The sequence below is a fragment of the Oncorhynchus gorbuscha genome, linkage group LG02 (assembly GCF_021184085.1).
Source record: "Oncorhynchus gorbuscha isolate QuinsamMale2020 ecotype Even-year linkage group LG02, OgorEven_v1.0, whole genome shotgun sequence".
Classification (NCBI taxonomy): domain Eukaryota; kingdom Metazoa; phylum Chordata; class Actinopteri; order Salmoniformes; family Salmonidae; genus Oncorhynchus; species Oncorhynchus gorbuscha.
In genome coordinates this window covers 79,597,776-79,624,105 of record NC_060174.1, presented here as the reverse complement: position 1 = coordinate 79,624,105, position 26,330 = coordinate 79,597,776, and the positions used below count along the sequence as shown (strand labels likewise).

Here is a 26,330-nt window from a genome sequence, read left to right as displayed (position 1 = left end):
CCCTCCCCTCTCCCTCTCCCCTCTGGCCCTCCCCTCTGGCCCTCCCTCTCCCTCTGTCCTCTGGCCCTCCCCTCTCCCTCTATCCTCTGGCCCTCCCTTCTCCCTCTCCCCTCTGGCCCTCCCCTCTGGCCTTCCCCTCTCCCTCTCTCCTCTGGCCCCCCTCTCCCTCTCTCCTCTGGCTCTCCCCTCTGGCCCTCCCCTCTCTCCTCTGGCCCTCCCCTCTCCCTCTCCTCTCTGGCCCTCCCCTCTCTCCTCTGGCCCTCCCCTCTCCCCTCTACCCCCCCTCTCCCCTCTCTCCTCTGGCCCTCCCCTCTCTCCTCTGGCCCTCCCCTCTCTCCTCTGGTCCTCCCCTCTTCCCTCTGGCCCTCACCTCTCTCCTCTGGCCCTCCCCTCTTTCCTCTGGCCCTCCCCTCTTTCCTCTGGCCCTCCCCTCTCTCCTCTGGCCCTCCCCTCTGGCCCTCCCCTCTCCATCTCCCCTCTGGCCCTCCCCTCTCCCTCTGTCCTCTGGCCCTCCCCTTTCCCTCTGTCCTCTGGCCCTCCCCTCTCCCTCTCCCCTCTGGCCCTCCCCTCTCCCTCTCCCCTCTGGCCCTCCCCTCTGGCCCTCCCCTCTCCCTCTGTCCTCTGGCCCTCCCCTCTCCCTCTGTCCTCTGGCCCTCCCCTCTCCCTCTGTCCTCTGGCCCTCCCTCTCCCTCTCCCCTCTGGCCCTCCCCTCTCCATCTCCCCTCTGGCCCTCCCCTCTCCCTCTGTCCTCTGGCCCTCCCCTCTCCCTCTGTCCTCTGGCCCTCCCCTCTCCCCTCTGGCCCTCCCCTCTCCCTCTGTCCTCTGGCCCTCCCCTCTCCCTCTATCCTCTGGCCCTCCCCTCTCCCTCTCCCCTCTGGCCCTCCCCTCTGGCCCTCCCCTCTCCCTCTGTCCTCTGGCCCTCCCTCTCCCTCTGTCCTCTGGCCCTCCCCTCTCCCTCTGTCCTCTGGCCCTCCCCTCTACCTCTCTCCTCTGGCCCTCCCCTCTCCCTCTCCCCTCTGGCCCTCCCCTCTGGCCCTCCCCTCTCCCTCTGTCCTCTGGCCCTCCCCTCTCCCTCGGTCCTCTGGCCCTCCCCTCCCTCTCTCCTCTGGCCCTCCCCTCTCCTCTGGCCCTCCCCTCTGGCCCTCCCCTCTGGCCCTCCCCTCTGGCCCTCCCCTCTGTCCTCTGGCCCTCCCTCTCCCTCTCTCCTCTGGCCCTCCCCTCTCCCTCTCTCCTCTGGCCCTCCCCTCTGGCCCTCCCCTCTGGCCCTCCCCTCTCTCCTCTGGCCCTCCCCTCTGGCCCTCCCCTCTCTCCTCTGGCCCTCCCCTCTTCCTCTCTCCTCTGGCCCTCCCCTCTCCCTCCCCTCTCCCTCTCCCCTCTGGCCCTCCCCTCTCCCTCTGTCCTCTGGCCCTCCCTCTCCCTCTGTCCTCTGGCCCTCCCCTCTCCCTCTCTCCTCTGGCCCTCCCCTCTCCCTCTCTCCTCTGGCCCTCCCCTCTGGCCCTTCCCTCTGGCCCTCCCCTCTGGCCCCCTCCCCTCTGTCCTCTGGCCCTCCCCTCTCCCTCTCTCCTCTGGCCCTCCCCTCTCCCTTTCTCCTCTGGCCCTCCCCTCTGGCCCTCCCCTCTGGCCCTCCCCTCTCTCCTCTGGCCCTCCCCTCTGGCCCTCCCCTCTGGCCCTCCCCTCTCTCCTCTGGCCCTCCCCTCTCCCTCTCTCCTCTGGCCCTCCCTCTCCCTCTCCCCTCTCCCTCTCCCCTCCTGCCCTCCCCTCTCCCTCTCCCCTCTGGCCCTCTCCTCTGGCCCTCTATCTGGCCCTCTCCTCTGGCCCTCTCCTCTGGCCCTCTCCCTCTCTCCTCTGGCCCTCCCCTCTCCCTCTCCCCTCTCCCTCTCCCCTCCTGCCCTCCCCTCTCCCTCTCCCCTCTGGCCTTCCCCTCTCCCTCTCCCCTCTGGCCCTCTCCTCTGGCCCTCTCCTCTGGCCCTCTCCTCTGGCCCTCCCCTCTCGCCCTTCCCTCTCTGTGTCACCCCGTCCACCGCTGCAGGGTCTAAGTGGTCCACTTCAAAAAACATGGCGCAGGTGGCTGCAGTCTGGCACACACGCAAACACACACATCCAATCAGACACACACAAACACACACCCACACAAACACACACCCACACAAACACACACACACACGCAACCACACACATGCAAACACACACACACAAACACACACCCACACAAACACACACACACACACACACAATAGTGCAGTGAATAGAACAGCTGCCCTGGGGATTAGGGCACGTCTGCATTATGAGCAAACTGGCAGGTTTCATCAAAGACTGCTGTGTTGACATGGAACAGGATGTCCAGCTTAAGTATCCCATCACCCCTCCCTCCCCCATCCATCCCCTCTCTCCCTCCCTCACCCTAACCCTCCCTTCTCCTACCTCCCTCCCTCACCCACCCCCTCCCTCCCTCACCCTAACCCTCCCTTCTCCTACCTCCCTCCCTCACCCACCCCCCTCCCTCCCTCACCCTAACCCTCCCTTCTCCCACCTCCCTCACCCACCTCACTGCATAACCTCCCTCCTTTCCTCACCCCACCCCTTCTTACAACTTTTTCTGTGCCTGAAAACACTACCATAATGAGCTATGAGCAATTCCAAAGCACTCGTTTTCTCTGCAGGTTTTTCATTGTGTTAATTAAGTCTGTTGCTCTGCGCTCCCTCCTCATCCTCGTGTTCCTGGAGGAATGAACCCGCTGAACCTGCCTGGGATGAGGATTTGTTTCACTCAAATCTCTTCCGTCTTTCTTCACAATTCGGCGAGTGATACCGTCTTATAATTGAAAGCTATTTAGGATGTTGGATATTGATATAGTTTGATCCAAACTAATAACACCCTAATTGACCCGACAAATTGAAAATATGTGTATTTTATTATATTTGTATTGTGAAAGGTTGTGTGTGTGTGTGTGTGTGTGTGTGTGTGTGTGTGTGTGTGTGTGTGTGTGTGTGTGTGTGTGTGTGTGTGTGTGTGTGTGTAGGGAGCAGGCACAGCTATCGGGGAGCTGCCCCCCTACTTCATGGCACGGGCAGCGAGGCTGTCTGGAGAAGAGCCTGATGATGAAGACTATGAAGAGTTTGGAGAGTTGCTGGAGCAGGCAGAGACTCCACAGGTAAGCCTCTATCTCTCTCCTTTTTCTCTATCACTCCTCTCTCTCTATCTCATCCCCCCCTCACTCTCTTCTCTGACAGAGACAGGTGGCACACAGCCTTTCCATCTCTCCTCCTGACTTCCCTCTCCAACTCTGCTTTCTCTCCTCCCTCTTCTTCTCCTCTCTCTTCTCACTACTCATTCTCTACCTGTCACTACTGTCCTCCGGGTCTCACTCTGTTTTCCTCTGCTTTCTCTCCTCCCTCTTCTTCTCCTCTCTCTTCTCACTACTCATTCTCTACCTGTCACTACTGTCCTCCGGGTCTCACTCTGTTTTCCTCTGCTTTCTCTCCTCCCTCTTCTTCTCCTCTCTCTTCTCACTACTCATTCTCTACCTGTCACTACTGTCCTCCGGGTCTCACTCTGTTTTCCTCTGCTTTCTCTCCTCCCTCTTCTTCTCCTCTCTCTTCTCACTACTCATTCTCTACCTGTCACTACTGTCCTCCGGGTCTCACTCTGTTTTCCTCTGCTTTCTCTCCTCCCTCTTCTTCTCCTCTCTCTTCTCACTACTCATTCTCTACCTGTCACTACTGTCCTCCGGGTCTCACTCTGTTTTCCTCTGCTTTCTCTCCTCCCTCTTCTTCTCCTCTCTCTTCTCACTACTCATTCTCTACCTGTCACTACTGTCCTCCGGGTCTCACTCTGTTTTCCTCTGCTTTCTCTCCTCCCTCTTCTTCTCCTCTCTCTTCTCACTACTCATTCTCTACCTGTCACTACTGTCCTCCGGGTCTCACTCTGTTTTCCTCTGCTTTCTCTCGCTCCTCATCTAGCAACCTTTTGTGCAACTTTGTTGAAACAAACCAGTCACAGTGTATCCATGTGTCATACCAGCGGAAACCTCTTGGATGTGTATGCGCACGCACAAACACACACACAGAGCGGAGTCAGTTGAGCCCTGACGGAGAGATGGCTAAAGTTCATCTCATTCATTCCCCACAAGCCCGTTCCCTTATCTCTCGCTCTCTCTCACACACACATGCACACACACGCCTTAGCTAACCCATTCCCAGTTCCCTACCTCTGAAGCAGACTGAAGCAGTCATGTGTTTCTGCCTTTTACAATGCTCTGCTCGGTCTAAGTGCCATCAAGGGCAAAGCCATTGTTTTCAAGGTGCCTGCATTGGCTTTTGTAATACCATGACAAACAGTATTTTCAGTTCTACATCGGCTCGACAAGTACTTTGACCATGACAACTCATAGTAAATATTATTTTCCTCCGTGAATGAAAGAATAGACAAGATGTCAGTTGCTTTTTCCCTCCACAATCTTAGCCTTCTCTGAGTGCACTTTAATCCGAAGGAATGTATTTCACAATGTCATTCAATGTCATGAGCATTCCAGCACAATACAGGTCAAACAATGGGGGCAGGCAGGAAAACGGTTTGGAGAAGCTAGTGCCGAAAAATGACCCGATTCTCCTTCATGTTTGAAAATAGACTAGCCAAAGGTTTGTTTTATTCCAATTTAAATCAGACATTTGGGTCAACTAGTGGTTGACATGACTTGAGGGGCTTTAACGGTTGATTACGTAGTGATTTAATGAGTCGTTATACTGTGAGCTATTGATAGTACTCTGAGCACTGTCTGCTCTTAATAGATAGACTCACACTATAAGCTCACACTCTGTACAAAACTGTACATGAATTACTTTCTGATATAACCAAAAAAGACATTGGCGTTCAACATCAGGCACATTGACATATGTGTTTTCATCTGGTGGGTCAGCAGGGTGTGACTGGTGGTTTGATAGTGGGTGAGTGCTCCCTTCCCGTAGTGATGGGGGTACCTACTGTCATGATTAGTTTATCACTCATACCATGGGCATCTGCAGATGGCACAGTCTCCAGCCTCCCTTGGCCCTCAGACCACGTGTGAGTCTGGAGCTCTAACATCATTCGACACACTGATAAAGTCCCGCTCGGCTCTCCACCAAAACGAACAAACGAAGACGGAGAGAGAGGGAGCGGGAGAGAGCAGAGGAAAAGAGAGAGGACGTGTGAGAGAAAGACAGATGCCCCGATGTGGAGAGTCATATTTTGTCCATCGACCCATTAATCTTGTCCGCTCTTCGTTATCGTTGTTTCTTCTTCTTTTTCTCCGCTGTAACTTTGACGTGTCCGAGGCATCAGGGCTTGTTGGTTGTTTGTTTCGCATCCTCAGAAAGGTTGAACAAGTGTCACCGACCACAGAGCTGCTGGGTCTGAATTAGTTAGTGCTCTGAGGCTCTTTCACTCTCCCTCTACTGCTCTCTCTCTTTATCTCTGTCACACACTCTCTATTTCTGTTGATATCCCTCCCTCCCTCCCTCTCTCTCTCTCTCTCTCTCTCTCTCTCTCTCTCTCTCTCTCTCTCTCTGTCTCTCTCTCTCTCTCTCTGTCTCTCTCTGTCTCTCTCTGTCTCTCTCTGTCTCTCTCTCTCTCTCTCTCTCTCTCTCTCTCTCTCTCTCTCTCTCTCTCTCTCTCTCTCTCTCTCTCTCTCTCTCTCTCTCTCTGTCTCTCCCTCTCTCTCTCTCTCTCTCTCTCTCTCTCTCTCTCTCTCTCTCTCTCTCTCTCTCTCTCTCTCTCTCTCTCTCTCTCTCTCTCTCTCTGTCTCTGTCTCTCTCTCTCTCTCTCTCTCTCCTTGTTCTGTCTCTTTCTGTTGACATCTTTACAGTGTGGTCTGGTCACCGGGTGTGTGTGTGGACAGCATCTGGCAGTAGGTTGCTCACACCAGGAGAGTTTGCTGAGCTACAGGAGTCGGAAGCCTTATTTTCCTTTCTTCTCTCTCCTTCTGTCACCTACAACGAGGGTGGATTGTTTCACTGGCCGAGAGAGAGACCGCTTATTGCATTGCATGCTTGTTATACTGTACATTCTTAAAGGAAGACATCGAAGCGATTATGGACATCTCGTTGCCGTGGATTTATATTGCATCGTTATTGTCTGTTATTTTAACCAAGATTAGAAAAGTGATTATAGAAAATAGAGATGGGATTGAATAGTAACATGGGAGAGTTTGTGATCGGATATGTCTTTGGGCTCCACGGCAGGTTGGAGATGCTGACTCTCTTCTCTCTTACTCTGAGATTATAGGGGTGTCAATGTGCCAGGAGCTTGACGTAAACCCAGTGGCATTTCTCAGAACGCGCACGTGCCAACTTCCTGCCACAAGCAGGCGCACATGAGTGACGGCAGGAGAACACAGCCCCCCTTCAAGACCTTATTCAAGAATGATAGTCATGACTTTACTAAGCAGGTCCAGATGCTGATGTCATGAAAATGTGCGTTTTTAAAACATTTGTTTGAACATTTGGATGATACTTATGTTCTGAAAATGAATCCTGGAATCCTCTCTAGATGAACAACGTCCAAAACGTGGCATTGTGATTCAGTGGTTTCCCTCAAGTGCTTTATGTTTTTGGCCGGCATGGAAGTAGTTAACCAGCACTGTGAATTGTTGATTGCCAACTCCCAGGATTGTATCTCCTGTATCCTGAATAAGAGCCGTCTGCGCTGCGCTGCGCTGCGCTGCGCTGGGCTGGGCGTGTGCCCTCCCCCTGCCTCCCCCTGGCCTACTACACTCCACTCAAAGGCTTTCTGTGCTGTGGTTTGCCCAGCCCCGTCACATGACTTCTCTGAAAGTGCCCTCTCCCTCCTCCTCCCCTTTATTTCCAGTAAACTGTTTGAAAGGAGGGGGTGAGTCAGAGTAAAACCAGCTTCCCTTCAACCACAGCTTGTTAAAGAATTTGTCAACGTGGACTCGGGGGCACTTTTTTTGTCTCGATAGATTTGAATTTTGTAGAAGGGACTATGGGGCTGGGGTTGGGTTGCGTCAGGAGCCTTAACCACTCTGCTTCCTGTGTGTGTGTGTGTGTGTGTGTGTCTCTGTGTGTGTGTGAGAGAAGGGAACGGGCTTGTGGGGGAGTTAATGAGATGAACTTTAGCCATCTCTCCGTCAGGGCTCAACCCGCGCCGCTCCGCTCTGGAGATGTGTCCTCCTTCCTGTGTGTGTGAACGAGTTTCATTCAGGAAAAAGAGAGAGAAAAAAACAGTGGATGGATGTTGATTTTTCCTTCACTGACACTTACCTCTTCCAGATGCACATTGCTTTGTCGTCTGCCTATTCTGGATGGTTTTCAACTCCTTACTTCCACCACATCTATTAAAGTCTGTAGAATAGCACAATTATTCATTATCCAACCACCCACATGTTTAAACCTTTCAGCTCATCAGAAAGCATACATTTATGTTCTAGAGTATAATGAGTATAATTCATCAGTATAATGAGTCATGCATAAATTGTATGAATTGATATCTGGGCAAGTTGTTATCATAAACATGGAGTGGCCTGGTTTGTTTATATAAACTGTTTTTCAGAGTAGGGTTGCTATATCATTACATGTGAGGAGGGAAACGGTCAACTATTTCACTTTTTTCCCACTGCCTGTTTGCGTCAACCTTCGTCATCTCTCTGGCAACAGTAACCATTGCTATTCAAACTATTATGCTAAACATGGTGCTCATTGGTGCCCTTTGTGTGGAAATGTTGTGGAACAGTGAATATAGAATGTGTTCAGATAGGCTCTGATAATGTAATATCCTTGTAAAAAATCTTACAACCTGGATTCCCTTGTAATCACCATGGTGATTGATATTGTTTCATTACTAAGAAGTCCCCGACAGTCACTCAACCTTGCGAGACCTGTTGTACCTTCAGACATTACCATAACGAGGTCTAATATTCCATGTTTATTTGCATAACTTTAGTTGGCAAAATAAGAAGCAAACTCCACAGCAGGTGATGGGGCCACTAACTGTAATAGACTTAACATATAAATGATAGATCAGACGTTTTACTTCACGTTGGAGGCATCATCTTGATGTGGGGGAATATTGGGTACAGAGTGCTGAGTAAAGAGATGGAGAGCCAAAAGCTGGAGCCATGCCCCCATGGTTTTAATGACACTGCACCCTTGACAAGATCTCCAAAATGTAATTGCTGGTAAGCCCTGCCCTGGGGGATAACGCGCTGCGCGGGGGATGGGGACGGGAGGGAGGCAGCCGTGGGTGGAAGCCTGGCCAAGATGGTGATTTTCCATGAACTGCGTACAACACACATTGTGTGGTGTCTGGATTTCTGAACACTGGTCATGTAAGATGGACAATTTTGTGGTACAGAAGATACATACAGGAGGAGAAAAGGGGAGAGTCCCGCTAGTGAATGACAATGTCACGTGTAAACACCCGATATTCCCCCCCACTGGGACCTTCATTTAATTCAGTGGTGAGGTAGCTATTTTCCTTTCACTCATCTATACCAGTCAAGTGAGTGGAAATCCAGAACTCCACTAACTTTGTAAACTATACCAATGCAAATATCATATTTAATCTAATAAATGTGATTCATTGACTAATCTATGCTGATTTCCCTAACAGTTATTAGTTATTGAAGCATAAATCCCCTATTCTAGTCCTGTGGTTGTTAGGTGTTTGTGGTCAACAGACGGTCCAGAGTCGTTCAGCTGTAAACCATACACATTCCTTCCCCCAGACAACCAGCTCCGTCTCCAAGATTTAGAAAGGGGGGAGGGGGGGGGAACGGTGAAAAAAAGAACAAAAAACAGAATAAAGAATTTGGAACAGAAGGCTAGAATTAGAGAAGCAGGATTATCCTTGTGGAAAGCTCCTGTGATTGGATAGAATCTGATGGAGAAATTCAAAATGTGAGCCAATCAGAGTGGATGTCAGTTGGGCCCCCCTCTTTTAGTCTACTCCCTATGTCTCCAAAATTTCCTGTGGGCCGGCTCCTGCTCTTGAAGCAATGCCACCATTACTCTACTGCTTTGTTGACCATATTAGGCATGATCTTGTCTTAATACCCTAACCTCATTCTCCCCCCAGTCAAGTTAAACTCTCAAGTTTCAATTGACCGGTATGTGTGTGAAACAATGGTGAAAGTCCTATAAATAAAATGTTCACCCATAAAAGTAGATATTTTATGGGTGATGGTCATTGTCAATAAGCAATTTTCATCATGCATTGATGTTTAATCAATTTCTTGTAGAACATAATGATCTGGATGAGTATATTACTAATTCTGTGGGGCACGTCCTATCTGATTTGAAGTTGCAGTTTCATTTTGCAAATAATTATAGCAATTGAACATATTAAATGTGAACTACCATTAACTAGTAATACTATGGTATAGTCATTTGAAAGCCTGCAGTTTGAGGTCTGGCCAGTTCAGAGTTGTTTATGCATCATATCAGATCTAGCCTGAGAGATGACCTAAAGGTTAGTCTACAAGTTAGTGGATGATTCCAGTCAATCCTCTAAAAGGAATGACTTGGTGCTATACAACACATTCTTTGTGCCATGCAACACATTCTTTGTGCCATACAACACATTCTTTGTGCCATACAACACATTCTTTGTGCCATACAACACATTCTTTGTGCCATACCTCACATTCTTTGTGCCATACACATTGTTTGGAGAAGTAAAACATGCTCCTACAGCTCACAAGTCAAATGTATTTGACATGTTAAATATCAAAGGAAAGATGTGTTGATGTCATCTAATGTCATTACCATTGATTAGAACATGAAAGGGATAGTGTGTTAGATGTGCACTTAAACACACACATATTTAAACACATCAAGACTTCATATCAAACCTTCAGTCATGGAGCAATCAATATCTACACAATAGATTTTTGGAGTCCAGTCAATAAAAGTCTTTATATACATTTTGCAATATTAAATACAAATCTATACATATAAATAGACAATACCCTCAGCATGATTTCACAAATTAGCCCCAGTCTGTTTTTAGATTGAATTTACATGACATTTTTTATTCCCCTTAAATTGATATACCAACCTTACAGCTTTGCCATAGTTAAATATCTGTAAAACATAATAATTTGCCTAAAATCAAGACAAAATAAACACATCAGCACATGCATACAATTTGTAGTGCTATCTCTAGTGGCATTCTAATACAATCATCAGAAGTAGGACCAATTTACCATAATCATTCCAGGATAATTCCGCCATCCTTCCGTCACAGTTCCCAGAAATATGTTTTAACTACATCAACTAGAGTTTAACCCTCATCTTCCCAGCATAGGTATATTGAGGAAAAATCCATGTCATTGCTTTGAAAAGAGCCTTTTGTTGAGTTGTCAGGAGAGATGGCGGGGAAAGGCTGCAGAATTACGAAGAATCTGTGAGTCATTGGAATGACCAGGAAGTCTAGTCTTGCCCTCACATTCCCAATGATATTGGATTGAAAACGGCCAGTTGGTGGATGTGAATATATAATATCCCAGTATAAAAGGTGTTTGGAGGAGTTTTGCAGAGAGTGATTGTTCCAATTAGACAACTGACAGGACAATTGACTGTGTGCAGCACTTTTGCAGGGCTTAGAACACCTTTTGGTAAAAGAAATGTTGATATATGAAGGAAAATAAATATCTAGATAATAGTGACTTGGAAAAATCTGTAAAGCATGTCACAATATTCTTTTAAATAAATAGAAAGATGCCATGTTGCCACAATTCAATATGTTAATTGTACATTTACTTCTTAGAGAAATAGGTTTACTTGATATACACCATATTATTCGTTAATCAATAATCTGCTCTCTGATATATTTGTACATATAAAATGCCAGCATCCTTCTTTTCTTTATATTCATGGTCAGTGTGTTAAAAATACAAAATATAAATGAGAAGAGATGATAAAAAAGACACCTGTTTGTCCTAAACCTACAGTAAGTATATTTTCTATAGTCTTAAAATCTTGCTCCATAATCTCACATTTTACTATACTAATAGTAATGTCAAGTCTCAAATCTCCACGAGCCTGTTTTCGTCTAATGCATTTATCATTTCAAATACAGAAATGCGTTACAACTCACAAATGACTTTCAGCACACACCACAACGGTATTTCCTTAGAGAGGATCAATTATATATAACGCCATTTTTTAAATAATGGAATTCCTTAGACTGTAACTCAATAGTTTTTATTGGATCACTTTGATTTGTATTGATTTTGCAAGGATCATCTCTCTTCGCGTCTTGTCGACAAGCCTCAAACAATTTTGAAACCTTTTTCCTAATGATACAAGTTCCCAGATAAATTATAGAATGAACAATGTTTTGGAAGTATTTTTAGTAATGTTACTACTATGTGTTCATCTGTGAGATATTAAAAATGGGTCGGAGATCATCCTTCTATCTTTAATCACCATAGATTATTGAAAAGGTTATTGATTGCATAAATAGCTTTAGGTCTTCACTGCTGAGAAATAATTTAATTCTGCTCAAATGAACATAATACGTTACTCATTTAAAGATTCATACATTACATTTCTATGATGAAATGCGAATAAGAATTACATGGTCTGTATAGAATGATCAGTTAAATATTTGCCATTATTTTTGCTCCTTTTCAGGACTTTGCCACCAGAGCAAAACTAGCAGTGCAGATAATGGTTCAGAGGGTTGGATTCTTTGGAATTCTCGCCTGTGCCTCTGTAAGTGAAATCATATATTAACTGTATTCTGTTGAAACATTTTAATCACCCCAATTAATGTCTGAAAATACTAGAAAGTGACTTCAAGTTTAAATTCAAGCCTTAAAAGAGAAATTCTAGGCATCATGAAACTGTCTGTCTATTTAAAGTGAACTGCTGATTCTCAAACCAGAAGACAGAACAGATTATTAATAAAGATAAATATAAATCTAAATCTAAAACTACGTATATTCTGTAGATTTCAGTCATTGTATTACTAATCTGTAAGATACCTCCAGTAAGTGCTAAACACCTCAAACATAGGAACATTGAACAAAAATGTTTGTACTGAAGCATATTGAAGTATATTGAAGTATATTGGGTCCCTGCACTTTTCTATAGAATAAAGTTGTTTTCTCTATAATTGTTGTCAGTTGTTCATATTCATTTCTTATATTTAATACATATTCTCTGTTTCTCCAGATCCCAAATCCATTGTTTGACCTGGCAGGTATAACATGTGGTCATTTCCTTGTTCCCTTTTGGACCTTTTTTGGAGCAACACTAATTGGGAAAGCCATAATCAAAATGCACATTCAGGTGAGTTTACTGTATACAAGCACACATTTTTACATAGATGTCTTGCACACAGAGCTCACTTTTCTTATGTATTATTTTGTTCTGTCAAAGAGGCTACTTATTAAGGTCAGTAGTTTGATATAACATTTTGACAAAGCCACCTTTTTTCTTATAGAATTGATAGATCAAGGCTTCTGGTTATTTTGAATATGAATATGTCAGACATGATAGTAAAACCATGAAGAGGATGAGGAGGGATCCTCCTGTACTGTACTCAACTGAGAGTGTAAGGAGGCCATTTTGGCCAGTGAAAGCAAGAGTCGGTCGTCCATTTTGTGAAAGAAGATTCTGCGCACAGAGATGCGTACTTTAGTAGGGAGAAGATATTTGAATCACTTGAGTTTTTTCTGTACTGAAAGGTGAATCTGTACTGTAAAGAAGTATACCGTGATGGTTATTGTGTCAAAGTTGAATCAGTTTTCCCTGCATGCAAGGATTAAGGACTTAATCCACTTTGTGCCATGGTAGTGTCTGTATGCTTAATGGATTAGACTTTCTAACTCTTCTATAAAGTATTTTATAAAAATGAATTTAAACACCAATGGAGTAAGCTGATTTATTAGGATTTGTTATCTTACTAGTAATGTTAAGTTCACTTTCTGTCGATGCGCAAGCAGTGAGGTGTGGGGTGGTGTCCATAGATCAAACCCTATTGTAGATAAACACTGTCTGTGATGATACAGAGAGTGGCGTGGGCAGCAGCATCATAGAGTCAATTAGGCCTAGTGTCCCTTGGGCCGATGACTGTGGCTCCACATCCAGGCAGAATCAGAGGTGTGTCACTGTCCCCTACCTGCCTGACACGGCCAGGGCAAGCTTTACAATGACACACCAAATTGACTGGAAATGGAACCAGGCTCACCATCATAACTGGCTGGGGTCAGCCTGGGATGTATTCAGTGAAATGAAACGTCCTGTGTTGCAGATAGAAATGTAATGAATATAGCTGACACAATGCTCTATACCTGACAGATCATGTCCTCTGTAAACAATACAGTTCAATCTGAACATTCTGAACAAACCCCTGTTCTCTCAGCTTCTCCTGTTCTTTCCCCCCATTGTGTTAAGTCTGGAAAGAATGCAGAAAATGATATTCTATTAGATGGCACTTCTTTGTAGTTTTATGTTGACAGTATATTGTACTGTACTGTGAGTCACAGAGATGTATAGTTGTTGAACTTGTCATGAAAGAGAGGGAATGAAGGGGCAATATGATAGACTGTAATGGGGAACAGGTGAACATTCTCCCTTGTGTGCCTAAGCAGGGGAACAATGCACTAGGGGGGTTTGAGAGCTGGATAACTGGGTTGTACTGTACCTGCAGGTCAGGTGGTAAATTCAGGTTCACAATAACAATCTGTTCCTGTTAACAATGGCACATGAGTCCCCGAGGATCCAGACCTTTTCACAACGCTTGACCCTGTCATACTCTAAACTGGATCTGGTTTTCTAACGGTCCTTTATGGTGATGTTTATTAGCTAGGTTTTGATTTGATTACTGTTTTTATGCAAACTTGCAGTGTATTCAATGTTTAAAAATGGTTCTAAAGTTTGTAATTTCCACTTTAAAAAGTCAGACTGGATTGGCCCTAACTCAAATGTAACAGCCCCTACAAAAATGTCCATTAATTATAATCTATCTGTAACATTTTGAAATGGCTCCGTTAGGTTTAGCTGAGCGGAGACATGAGTAAATGTCCTTCCATTTAAGAAGTGGACAGTAAAAGCTCAGTTTCTGGTATTTTCATTTACCTTCAGTACCCGTGACACACAGTCTGGCCTAAACAATAGGAGAGAAGTCATCTCCTTTATGATAGCCTCCCTGACTTCCACATTCCTACTAGTTTAGTTATGGGCTTTGTGTTTCAAGGGGTTTCAACAGACATGCACATTGCTATTATGAGAACCCAGTCCAGTGTTGATTCCCTATATGAGTGGCACAATGGGGTAGTATCATCATGTTAAACCTGTGCACTTCCCTACCAGGTTTTCATGAGTCCGAAAAGGACAAAAACATATTTGTTAGACTTGGTCTTTGTTATGGGCAGTGGCATCCATTTTGGCCTCTCCCGGACCCAGTGCTTCCTGGTTTCCTGCTCAGTGGGTGGCTGAACAGTAACTGAACGGTAAACAGAGACGTAATGAGCCCCCTAATAGGGTCTGATTGAGCCGTAATGGCCAACCCCCCAACCCCCTGTCTCCTGTGTCCAGTCTGAGGCAATGAGTAAGCAGGAATTCGACTGGACAGGAACAAAACAAACCCCTTTACTGTTATAAACGTCTGTCTGAGAGGAGTGACACATCTCCTCCTGATCCCGCCCATCCCCTCAATACTCCTCTCCACCTCCTACTCCTCCTCCCATCCCCCTCTTCAACTGTTATCTGTATCAGCTGTAACCCCACACCCTCCCTCATCCTCACCCCCTGAAGACTGCCTGCCTGTGTAGATTCATTTCTTGTCCTGAGTGTCTGTGCGTTGGTTAAAATGTGTCATAGGGCCTCTGACTTTTGTTCCTGGCCTTGATGACAAAGGGCCACTTCATGGCTGGTTTTGGGCTGACCGCCTGTCAGGCACCTAATGTGGTGTTGGTTGACTACAGGGGGTCCAGCAGAGGAGGTATTACTGATCAAACCATGAGTGTACTGCCGTGGCTGGGCCTGTCTGTACCCCCCACGACCTCAAGACCCACAGACTGACTGATTGTCTCTCTCTTTCTTCCTCACAGAAACTGTTTGTGATCATAACCTTCAGCAGCCACATAGTGGAGCAGATGGTGTCTCTGATCGGGTGAGTAACCTAGCCACTAAGTAACATTGGACATCCTGAAGAAATGGAAATGTGTGTGTGTGTGTGCTTGCTTGCATGAGTGTTTGTGTCACAGGATGGAGGCGGACAATGACAGGGGTAGTATCCCACATTAAAGGGTTCATTTGGAACATGACGGTTGAGAGTGTGACATTTTGAGGCCGTTTTTGCCCTTTTTAGGAAAAACCCATTCTGACTTTGTTCTGAATGTAACTCAGGTCTCTTACCAAAATGTTAGCATGAATTAATCATGGGGAACTGGAACATGCTGTGTTCTTCATTTGACAGACCCTGGAAGGGTGGTGATTATACAGGAGAATGTGTATGGTATTGACGCTGCTCTTGTAAGAGATACCCCTCAGTCTGTTACCTAGTCTGGATGCTGATGATGGCCATGCTCTGCCACTTGGTGTGGGTGGCTATGAATATGGACATTCTATGTAAGATTGTTTCTCAGGTTAGGATGAACTGTCTCTGGCATGCGGTCTAGTTGAAATCTACATTCAAATCTTGGTCCTGTTATGATGTGGCACTGCTTTGCCATGGTGACCTTAAACAGACTGGTTGTGTGCTATTCATTTGGTGTCATATGGCACTCAAGCGGAACAGGGTTTGTTGATATCTACGTATAAAGACATTTCACACGGGCCTTAAAGAATGGCGCGACAACTGCCGTGTCCTTTTTCCATCCTTCGCCCACCACTGATGGCTTGGTGTCACCCTCCCAGACTGATCTGATGTCCAGTCAGACGTCACTGTCACCAGGCCTGGGACCCTGTGGTCTGGCCTTCCAACTAAGCCTGCTGCTAATAGAGGCTTCACACCCGCCCACCCTGCCTCACACTACTGATCCATGCTGCACTGACATGGTTATGTATCCACCAGAATTGTTGGAAAAGTGCTGAAAGAAACAACATAGGATCTTTCATTTGGCCAGCAGAGTAATATCTGAGCCAGCACATTACGGGTTAAGTCGACACAATAGTGTGAAAAATGTATTACCCTGGCCTGTATATGGGGCTGCCTGCTGACCAGGTATAGGGGGAAGCAACCTGTTGCCTTTGTAGAGTTGTCATGGCCAGGACCATTGTGTGTGTGTGTGTAGCAGGTAACTACCCTCTGCCAGTTGGGATGGTGTTAAATTGGCACCTGACACACACACACGTACACCCCCCCCCACACACACACACACACACTTGGCTGTGCTGAAATCAGACTGCGAGATTGCATCAGCTCTCATCCTTGCCAGCAGTTTCTTTCATCGCTCTTTTCTTTGTTTCAAGAATGAATACTTTGGTGGCTTTATTTAGAGCTGGTTTTAATAAAAGGCTTCGTTTTTTTTCTCTAATTTGTTGAAAGATTATTCCCAAATCGAGTTAACAGACAAACGGGCAATTTTAGTTAAAGCTGTTTGGTCATTCACAAGGGTTCAGAGAGTTTTATCATTCATGAACGGTTTTCAGCATTGTTGTTCACATGCTTTTCAAATTAATGTATTTGAATATAGGCTATTCATTTCATCATCATATGAATCATATGAACATTTTATAGCCATTTGTGTGTGTGTGTGTGTGTGTGTGTGTGTGTGTGTGTGTGTGTGTGTGTGTGTGTGTGTGTGTGTGTGTGTGTGTGTGTGTGTGTGTGTGTGTGTGTGTGTGTGTGTGTGTGTGTGTGTGTGTGTGTGTGTGTGTGTGTGTGTGTTTATAATGATGGATAGATAGCGTTGTGAGGGTTTGAGGAGTTTTCAGCATTGCTGTTCATATCCTTTTCAAATTCATTTATTTCAATATAGGCTATTCATTTAATTATCGTATGAATCATATAAACATTTTATAGTTGTGTGTGTGTGTGTTTGTGTGTGTGTAATGATGGATAGATAGCGTTATGATAGTTTCAGTCCATGGGGGGCTGATCGTCATTGAGCCACAGAAATACAGAGTGACACATCAGAGGTGAATGGAAAGTTTCACTGCAAGTCACAAACTCACTGTTTCCCCCTTTTTACAACCTGTTAACCGTCAACTTCCTTCCTGACTGAGGCCCATCCACCTTGAGAGTTGCCTGATAGTGAGGCTTTCACACAGAAACTGCCATCCAGCAATGGCTCTGTCACATTTCCACCTCACACACCTTCACTATTATTAACCCTTTACTGGACTAACCACACCTTCACTATTATTAACCCTTTACTGGACTAACCACACCTTCACTATTATTAACCCTTTACCGGACTAACCACACCTTCACTATTATTAACCCTTTACCAGACTTACCACACCTTCACTATTATTAACCCTTTACCAGACTAACCACACCTTCACTATTATTAACCCTTTACCAGACTAACCACACCTTCACTATTATTAACCCTTTACCGGACTAACCACACCTTCACTATTATTAACCCTTTACCGGACTAACCACACCTTCACTATTATTAACCCTTTACTGGACTAACCACACCTTCACTATTATTAACCCTTTACCGGACTAACCAAACCTTCACCATTATTAACCCTTTACTGGACTAACCACGCCTTCACTATTATTAACCCTTTACCGGACTAACCACACCTTCACTATTATTAACCCTTTACCGGACAAACCACACCTTTACTTGTAACCCTTTAATATTAACTCTTTAACTACCTACCCATGCCCATTGCCACTTTTACTTAACCCCTTTGCTGCCTGTCCACATTTCCATTCATGAACCTTTTCATTGCTTGTTTTGGCCTATTTATTGTCCACCAGAGTTCCTTTTCTCTTTCCATTTTCTTAAATTTATTTTTTTACACTTGCAATCAATGCTAAATCATCTTCTTTTTGAAGTGGATTTTTTCAGTTTTATATGTATTGAATAACATTCTTTCAGTGACAATGCTCAGATTTTCTTATGTTGGTTGGTCGCAGTAAGCAGTGGTACAGTTAAGGACTGTAGAATTATGGTAGTTATAATCTCCTGTAAAAGTGTTGTTTGTGTTGTCGGTAATCATTTTTTAAACCTATAAGACTGTTATGGTTTTAATGATGTTCAGACACAGGAATGGAAGATGATATCTGGTGATATCTTTGTTCTCCCTGTGGGTGTATCACAACCACCGTTTCTCACATATTTATCTATACACAGCTCATAAAAAGAGACCTCTTAGTAAATTATGTTTTAATATTTACTCTAGTTTCTGTTAAAATTATTGAGAAAACTGCTCTTACAGGCCCCAACGGCTTTCCTGTATAGCCAGTTTTATAGTACAAGGTTCATAACTTGACTGTTAACGTTGTTGTGACATGTTTTTTTAACCTTTAGTATTCATATTGTATATTCTTCAGAGACATGTTTTTTGAACCTTTAGTAGTCATATTGTATATTTTTCAGACAGACATGTTTTTACCCTTTAGTATTCATATTGTATATTCTTCAGACAGACATGTTTTTAACCTTTAGTAGTCATATTGTATATTCTTCAGAGAGATGTTTTTTAACCTTTAGTATTCATATTGTATATTCTTCAGACAGACATGTTTTTAACCTTTAGTATTCATATTGTATATTCTTCAGACAGACATGTTTTTAACCTTTAGTAGTCATATTGTATATTCTTCAGACAGACATGTTTTTAACCTTTAGTATTCATATTGTATATTCTTCAGACAGACATGTTTTTAACCTTTAGTAGTCATATTGTATATTCTTCAGAGAGATGTTTTTTAACCTTTAGTATTCATATTGTATATTCTTCAGACAGACATGTTTTTAACCTTTAGTATTCATATTGTATATTCTTCAGACACACATGTTTTTAACCTTTAGTAGTCATATTGTATATTCTTCAGACACACATGTTTTTAACCTTTAGTAGTCATATTGTATATTCTTCAGACAGATATTCTCTGTGCAGCTCTGTTGATAGCTGTCAATATTTAACAAATTGTTTTTCATTTACTCAAACAAACAAATATTGACTGTGTTGCGTCATTGCAAATTATTGCTGTGCTTACAAATCTTATTTGAAATTCTTTAAAAACACTTTTCAAAATGTACAGTATATGTTGGAGTGGGGTGAAATAACAGACGACTTTTCAAGTTTTATTAGATCAAAATTGTTCTAGTTTTATTCTTATTGAAAGTTCTGAAATAAATCAAAGCCATTATTTGTTTATTGAAATTGTTTCATTTAACGATCCCACCATATTTACACCATCTTTTCCTCTCTTTTCCTCAGTTTCCTCATTGTTGTTATATTGTTTTGTTTCATCTGCCTTCTGTTACAATGTAATTGCAAGAAGATGACTATACCATGTCTGTCTCAAATGGAAAGAGGAGTGAAAGCGTAAAGTCATGGCATTCCTTGAATTAATTGACCTTTGGACTTGCGATGATTTCACTCTCACATGATATGAGAGAGTAGATTAATTTCCCTCTTCTTGTCAGTCAGTCAGGTTAGCCATTTATGATAACTTCACAGATACATTTAAGTCAATGCCCTTTTAACCTCACTTAGAGAAAGATGTTGAACAATTACAGCACTGGGAAAGAGCTATATAAAAGCAAATGTTGAAGCACATGTTGTTGGACTATTCTCAACTTGTAAAGATCCATTTCTCTGTTGTTCAGTCCGTTCACATGTCAATGTATCAGAAAGATGTTGTATAAATCTTATTGGCACTAGAATAGCCTAAACTGTGTGGCTCAGAGTCAGACAGATAGTTTTGCCCAGTAGATTTGAGGATGTGCCCTTTTCATTTGAGTCCATCTGAACATCTGCTGAACAATAGGCAGCTATTGAGCACAGAGGAGGAACTTCTGGCACACAACTTTAAAATAACCATAATATGCTGTAAATTCCCCTATCACAAGTCATAGATTGACCTTTTATGAGACACAGTATCATTTCTCACCAACACAATTTATATTCCCTGGACCTTTAGGTCATTTTGAAAACATATACTTAACCAATATTTGAAATTATAAGAAAATACAAGTTTTTGGTCAAGATGTCAGATATGAAACCCAGTTGAAAGGAGATGTAAATCAAATCAAACTTTATTTGTCACATGCGCCGAATATAACAGGATTGTGAAATGCTGACTTACAAACCAACAATACAGTTCAAGAAAGAGTTAAGAAAATATTTACCAAATCAACTAAAGTGAAAAATAATCAAAAGTAACACAATAAAATATCAATAACGAGGCTATATACAGGGGGTACCGGTACCAAGTCAATGTGCGGGGGTACAGGTTAGTCAAGGTAATTTACACATGTAGGCAGGGGTAAAGTGACTTGCATAGATAATAAACAGAGAGTAGCAGCAGTGTAAAAACAAATGGTGGGGGGGGTCAATATAAATAGTCCAGGTGGCCATTTGATTAGTTGTTCAGCAGTCTTATGGCTTGGGGGTAGAAGCTGTTAAGGAGCCTTTTGGTCCAAGACTTGGTGCTCCAGTACCGCTTGCCGTGCGGGAGCAGAGAGAACAGTCTATGACTTGGGTGACTGGAGTCTTTGACAATATTTTGGGCCTTCCTCTGACACCGCCTAGTATATAGGTTCTGGATGGCAGGAAGCTTGGCCGCAGTGATGTACTGGGCCGTACGCACTACTCTCTGTAGCGACTTACTGTCAGATGCTGAGCAGTTGCCACACCAGGCGGTGATACAATCGGTCAGGATGCTCTCGATGGTGCAGCTGTAGAAACTTTGGAGGATCTGCCCATGCCAAATCTTTTCAGTCTCCTGAGGGAGAAGAGGTGTTGTCATGCCTTCTTCATGACTGTGTTGGTGTGTTTGGACCATGATAGTTAGTTGGTGATGTGAACACCAAGTAACTTCAAATTCTCAACCCGCTCCACTACAGCCCCGTTGATGTAAATCCACGATCAGGTCCTTTGTCTTGCTCACATTGAGGTAGAGGTTGTTGTCCTGGCACCACACTGCCAGGTCTCTGACCTCTTCCCAATAGGCTGTCTCATTGTTTTTGGTAATCAGGTAATCAGACACTGTTGTGTCGTCAGCAAACTTAACGATCATGTTGGAGTCGTGTTTGGCCACGCAGTCGTGGGTGAACAGGGAATACAGGAGGGGAATAAGCGCACACCCCTGAGGGGCCCAAGTGTTGAGGATCAGTGTGGCAGATGTGTTGTTGCGTACCCTTACCACCTGGGGGCGGCCTGTCAGGAAGTCCAGGATCCAGTTGCAGAGGGAGGTCTTTAGTCCCAGGGTCCTTAGCTTAGTGATGAGCTTTGTGGGCACTATGGCGTTGAACGCTGAGCTGTAGTCAATGAACAGCATTCTCATATAAGTGTTCATTTTGGCAAGGTGGGAAATGGCTGTGTGGAGTGTAATTGAGATTGAGTCATCTGTGGATGTGTTTGGGCAATATTCAAATTGCAGTGGGTCTAAGGTATCCAGGATGATGCTGGTGAAGTGAGACATGACCAGCCTTTCAAAGCACTTCATGCTACCGACGTGAATGCTATGGGGCGGTAATCATTTAGGCAGGTTACCTTCGCTACCTTGGGCACAGGGACTATGATGGTCTGCTTGAAACACGTAGGTAATACAGACTCGGTCAGGGAGAGGTTGAAAATGTCAGTGAAGACACTTGCCAGTTGGTCCGCGCATACTTTGAGTACACGTCATGGTAATCTGTCTGGGCCCGCGGCGTTGTGAATGTTGGCCATTATTACACAGTCGTTCGGAACAGCTGGTGATCTGATGCATGCTTCAGTGCTGCTTGCCTCGATGCGGGCATAAAAGGCATTTCGCTCGTCTGGTATGCTCGCGTCACCGGGTAGCTCACGGTTGGGTTTCCCTTTGTAGTCCGTAATAGTTTTCAAGCTTTTACACATCTGTCGAGCGTGTAGTAGGATTCAATCTTAATCCTATATTGACGCTTTGCCTGTTTGATGGTTCGTCTGAGGGCGTAGCGGGGTTTCTCATAAGCGTCCGGATTAGTGTCCCGCTCCTTGAAAGCAGCAGCTCTAGACTTTAGCTCGATGCAGATGTTGCCTGTCATCCCTGGCTTCTGGTTGGGATATGTATGTATGGTCACTGTGGAGACGACGTCATCGATGCACTTATTGATGAAGCCAGTGACTGAGGTGGTATACTCCTCAAAGCCATTGGATGAATCCTGGGAACATATTCAAATCAAATTTTAGTGGACTCATACACGTGATTAGTAGATGTTATTGCGAGTGCAGCAAAATACTTGTGCTTCCAGCTCCGACGGTGCAGTAATACTGAGAAGTAATATCTAACCAATTACACAACATATACCCAATACACACAAATCTAAGTAGGAATGAATTAAGACTATATACATATGGATGAGCTATGTCAGAGCGGAATGGACTAAAGTACAGTAGAATAGTATGGAATACAGTATATACAGTTGAAGTCGGAAGTTTACATACACCTTAGCCAATACATTTAAACTCAGTGTTTCACAATTCCTGACATTTATTCCTAGTAAAAATTCCCTGTCTTAGGTCAGTTGGGATCACCACTTTATTTTAAGAATGTGAAATGTCAGAATAATAGTAGAGAGAATGATTTATTTCAGTTTTTATTTCTTTCATCACATTCCCAGTGGGTCAGAAGTTTACATACACTCAATTAGTATTTGGTAGTATTGCCTTTAAATTCTTTAACTTGGGCGAAACGTTTCAGATAGCCTTCCACAAGCTTCCCGCAATGAGTTGGGTGAATTTTGGCCCATTCCTCCTGACAGAGCTGGTGTAACTGAGTCAGGTTTGAGGCCCCCTTGCTCACACACGCTTTTTCAGTTCCGCCCACAAATTTTCTAAGGGATTGAGGTCAGGGTTTTATGATGGCCACTCCAATACCTTGACTTTGTTGTCCTTAAGCCATTTTGCCACAACTTTGGAAGTATGCTTGGGGTCATTGTCCATTTGGAAGACCCATTTGCGACCAAGCTTGAACTTCCTGACTGATGTCTTGAGATGTTGCTTCAATATATCCACCTAAATTTCCTACCTCATGATGCCATCGATTTTGTGAAGTGCACCAGTCCCTCCTGCGGCAAAGCACCCCCACAACATGACGCTGCCACCCCTGTGCTTCACGGTTGGGATGGTGTTCTTTGGCTTGCAAGCCTCCCCTTTTTCCTCTAAACATAACAATGGTCATTATGGCCAAACAATTATATTTTTGTTACATCAGACCAGAGGACATTTCTCCAAAAAGTACAATCTTTGTCCCCATGTGCAGTTACAAACTGTAGTCTGGGTTTTTTAAGGTGGTTTTGGAGCAGTGGCTTCTTCCTTGCTGAGCAGCCTTTCAGGTTATGTCGATATAGGACTCGTTTTACTGTGGATGTATATACTTTTGTACCTGTCTCCTCCAGCTTCTTCACAAGGTCCTTAGCTGTTGTTCTGGGATTGATTCGCACCAAAGTACGTTCTTCTCTAGGAGACAGAATGTGTCTCCTTCCTGAGCGGTATGACGGCTGCGTGGTCCCATGGTGTTTACTATTGTTTGTACAGATGAACGTGGTACCTTCAGGCATTTGGAAATTGCTCCCAAGGATGAACCAGACTTGTGGACTTCTACAATTTTTGTCTGAGGTCTTTAAAAAAAATGTTCCCATGATGTCAAGCAAAGAGGCACTGAGTTTGAAGGTAGGCCTTGAAATACATCCACAGGTACACCTCTGATTGACTCAAATTATGTCAATTAGCCTATCAGAAGCTGCTAAAGCCATGACATAATTTTCTGGAATTTTCCAAGCTGTTTAAAGGCACAGTCAACTTAATGTATGTAAACATCTGGCCCACTGGAATTGTGATACAGTGAATTACAAGTGAAATAAGTTTTAATGACTCCAACCTAAGTGTGTAAACTTCCGACTTCAACTGTACTTATGAGATGAGTATTGCAAGATATGTAAACATTATTAAGTGAATGAGATACCACAGAATAGTATAGAAAACAGTATATACATATGAGATGAGTAATTCCAGATATGTAAACATTAAGTGACTAAGATACTGTAGAATAGTATATCAAATCAAATCAAATGTATTTATATAGCCCTTTGTACATCAGCTGATATCTAAAAGTGCTGTACAGAAACCCAGCCTAAAACCCCAAACAGCAAGCAATGCAGGTGTAGAAGCACGATGGCTAGGAAAAACTCCCTAGAAAGGCCAAAACCTAGGAAGAAACCTTGAGAGGAACCAGGTTATGTGGGGTTGCCAGTCCTCTTCTGGCTGTGCCAGGTGGAGGTTATAACAAAACATGGCCAAGATGTTCAAATGTTCAAAAATGACCAGCATGGTCAAATAATAATAATCACAGGCAGAACAGTTTAAACTGGAGCAGCAGCACAGCCAGGTGGACTGGGGACCGCAAGGAGTCATCATGTCAGGTAGTCCTGAGGCATGGTCCGAGGGCTCAGGTCCTCCGAGAGAGAGAGAGAAAGAGAAAATTAGAGAGAGCATACTTCAAATTCACACAGGACACCGGATAGGACAGGAGAAGTACTCCAGATATAACAAACTGACCCTAGCCCCCCGACACATAAACTACTGCAGCATAAATACTGGAGCCTGAGACAGGAGGGGTCAGGAGACACTGCCATCCGATGACACCCCCGGACAGGGCCAAACAAGAAGGATATACCCCCACACCACTAGAGGGATATCCTCAACCACCAACTTACCATCCTGAGACAAGGCCGAGTATAGCCCACAAAGATCTCCGCCACGGCACAACCCAGGGGGGGCACCATCCCAGACAGGAAGATCACATCAGTGACTCAACCCACTCAAGTGACACACCCGTTCTAGGGACGGTATGAAAGAGCCCTAGTAAGCCAGTGACTCAGCCCCTGTAATAGGGTTAGAGGCAGAGAATCCCAATGGAAAGAGGGGAACCGGCCAGGCAGAGACAGCAAGGGTGGTTCGTTGCTCTAGAGCCTTTCCGTTCACCTTCACACTCCTGGGCCAGACTACACTAAATCATATGACCCACTGAAGAGATGAGTCTTCAGTAAAGACTTAAAAGTTGAGACCGAGTTTGCGTCTCTCACATGCGTAGGCAGACCATTCCATAAAAATGGAGCTCTATAGGAGAAAGCCGTGCCTCCAGCTGTTTGCTTAGAAATTCTAGGGACAATTAGGAGGCCTGCGTCCTGTGACCGTAGCGTACGTGTAGGTATGTACGGCAGGACCATATCAGAGAGATTGGTAGGAGCATGTAATGCTTTGTAGGTTAGCAGTAAAACCTTGAAATCAGCCCTTGCCTTGACAGGAAGCCAGTGTAGGAAGGCTAGCACTGGAGTAATATGATCAAATGTTTTGGTTCTAGTCAGGATTCTAGCAGCCGTATTTAGCACTAACTGAAGTTTATTTAGTGCTTTATCCAGGTAGCCGGAAAGTAGAGCATTGCAGTAGTCTAACCTAGAAGTGACAAAAGCATGGATTAATTTTTCTGCATCTTTTTTTGGACAGAAAGTTTCTCATTTTTGCAATGTTACGTAGATGGAAAAAAGCTGTCCTTGAAACAGTCTTGATATGTTCTTCAAAAGAGAGATCAGGGTCCAGAGTAACGCCGAGGTCCTTCACAGTTTTATTTGAGACGACTGTACAACCATTAAGATGAATTGTAAGATTCAACAGAAGATCTCTTTGTTTCTTGGTACCTAGAACAAGCATCTCTGTTTTGTCCGAGTTCAAAAGTAGAAAGTTTGCAGCCATCCACTTCCTTATGTCTGAAACACATGCTTCTAGTGAGGGCAATTTTGGGGCTTCACAATGTTTCATTGAAATGTACAGCTGTGTGTCATCCGCATAGCAGTGAAAGTTAACATTATGTTTTCGAATGACATCCCCAAGAGGTAAAATATATAGTGAAAACAATAGTGGTCCTACATCGGGAAACCTTGAGGAACACCGAAATTTACAGTTGAATTGTCAGAGGACAAACCATTCACAGAGACAAACTGATATCTTTCCGACAGATAAGATCTAAACCAGGCCAGAACTTGTCCGTGTAGACCAATTTGAGTTTCCAATCTCCAAAAGAATATGGTGATCGATGGTATCAAAAGCAGCACTAAGGTCTAGGAGCACGAGGACAGATGCTGACCCTCGGTCTGATGCCATTAAAAGGCCATTGACCACCTTCAAGAGTGCAGTCTCAGTGCTATGATGGGGTCTAAAACCAGACT

The 26,330-nt window shown here is 44.2% G+C and overlaps 1 protein-coding gene across 5 annotated transcripts in view; it reads left to right on the top strand.

The window, feature by feature from the left end:
• Positions 1-26,330, top strand: part of LOC124010561 (vacuole membrane protein 1-like) — a 117,731-nt gene that overhangs the window by 70,448 nt on the left and 20,953 nt on the right. For 4 of the 5 annotated variants that reach the window (XM_046323148.1, XM_046323157.1, XM_046323167.1 and 1 more), the window contains exons 7-10: positions 3,021-3,152; positions 11,632-11,712; positions 12,175-12,291; positions 15,057-15,118. In XM_046323148.1, coding sequence (XP_046179104.1) covers positions 3,021-3,152; positions 11,632-11,712; positions 12,175-12,291; positions 15,057-15,118 — 392 coding nt within the window. Of the gene's footprint in view, positions 1-2,724; positions 2,799-3,020; positions 3,153-11,631; positions 11,713-12,174; positions 12,292-15,056; positions 15,119-26,330 lie in introns of all 5 variants that reach the window. The other variant, XM_046323178.1, reaches the window with a different exon arrangement.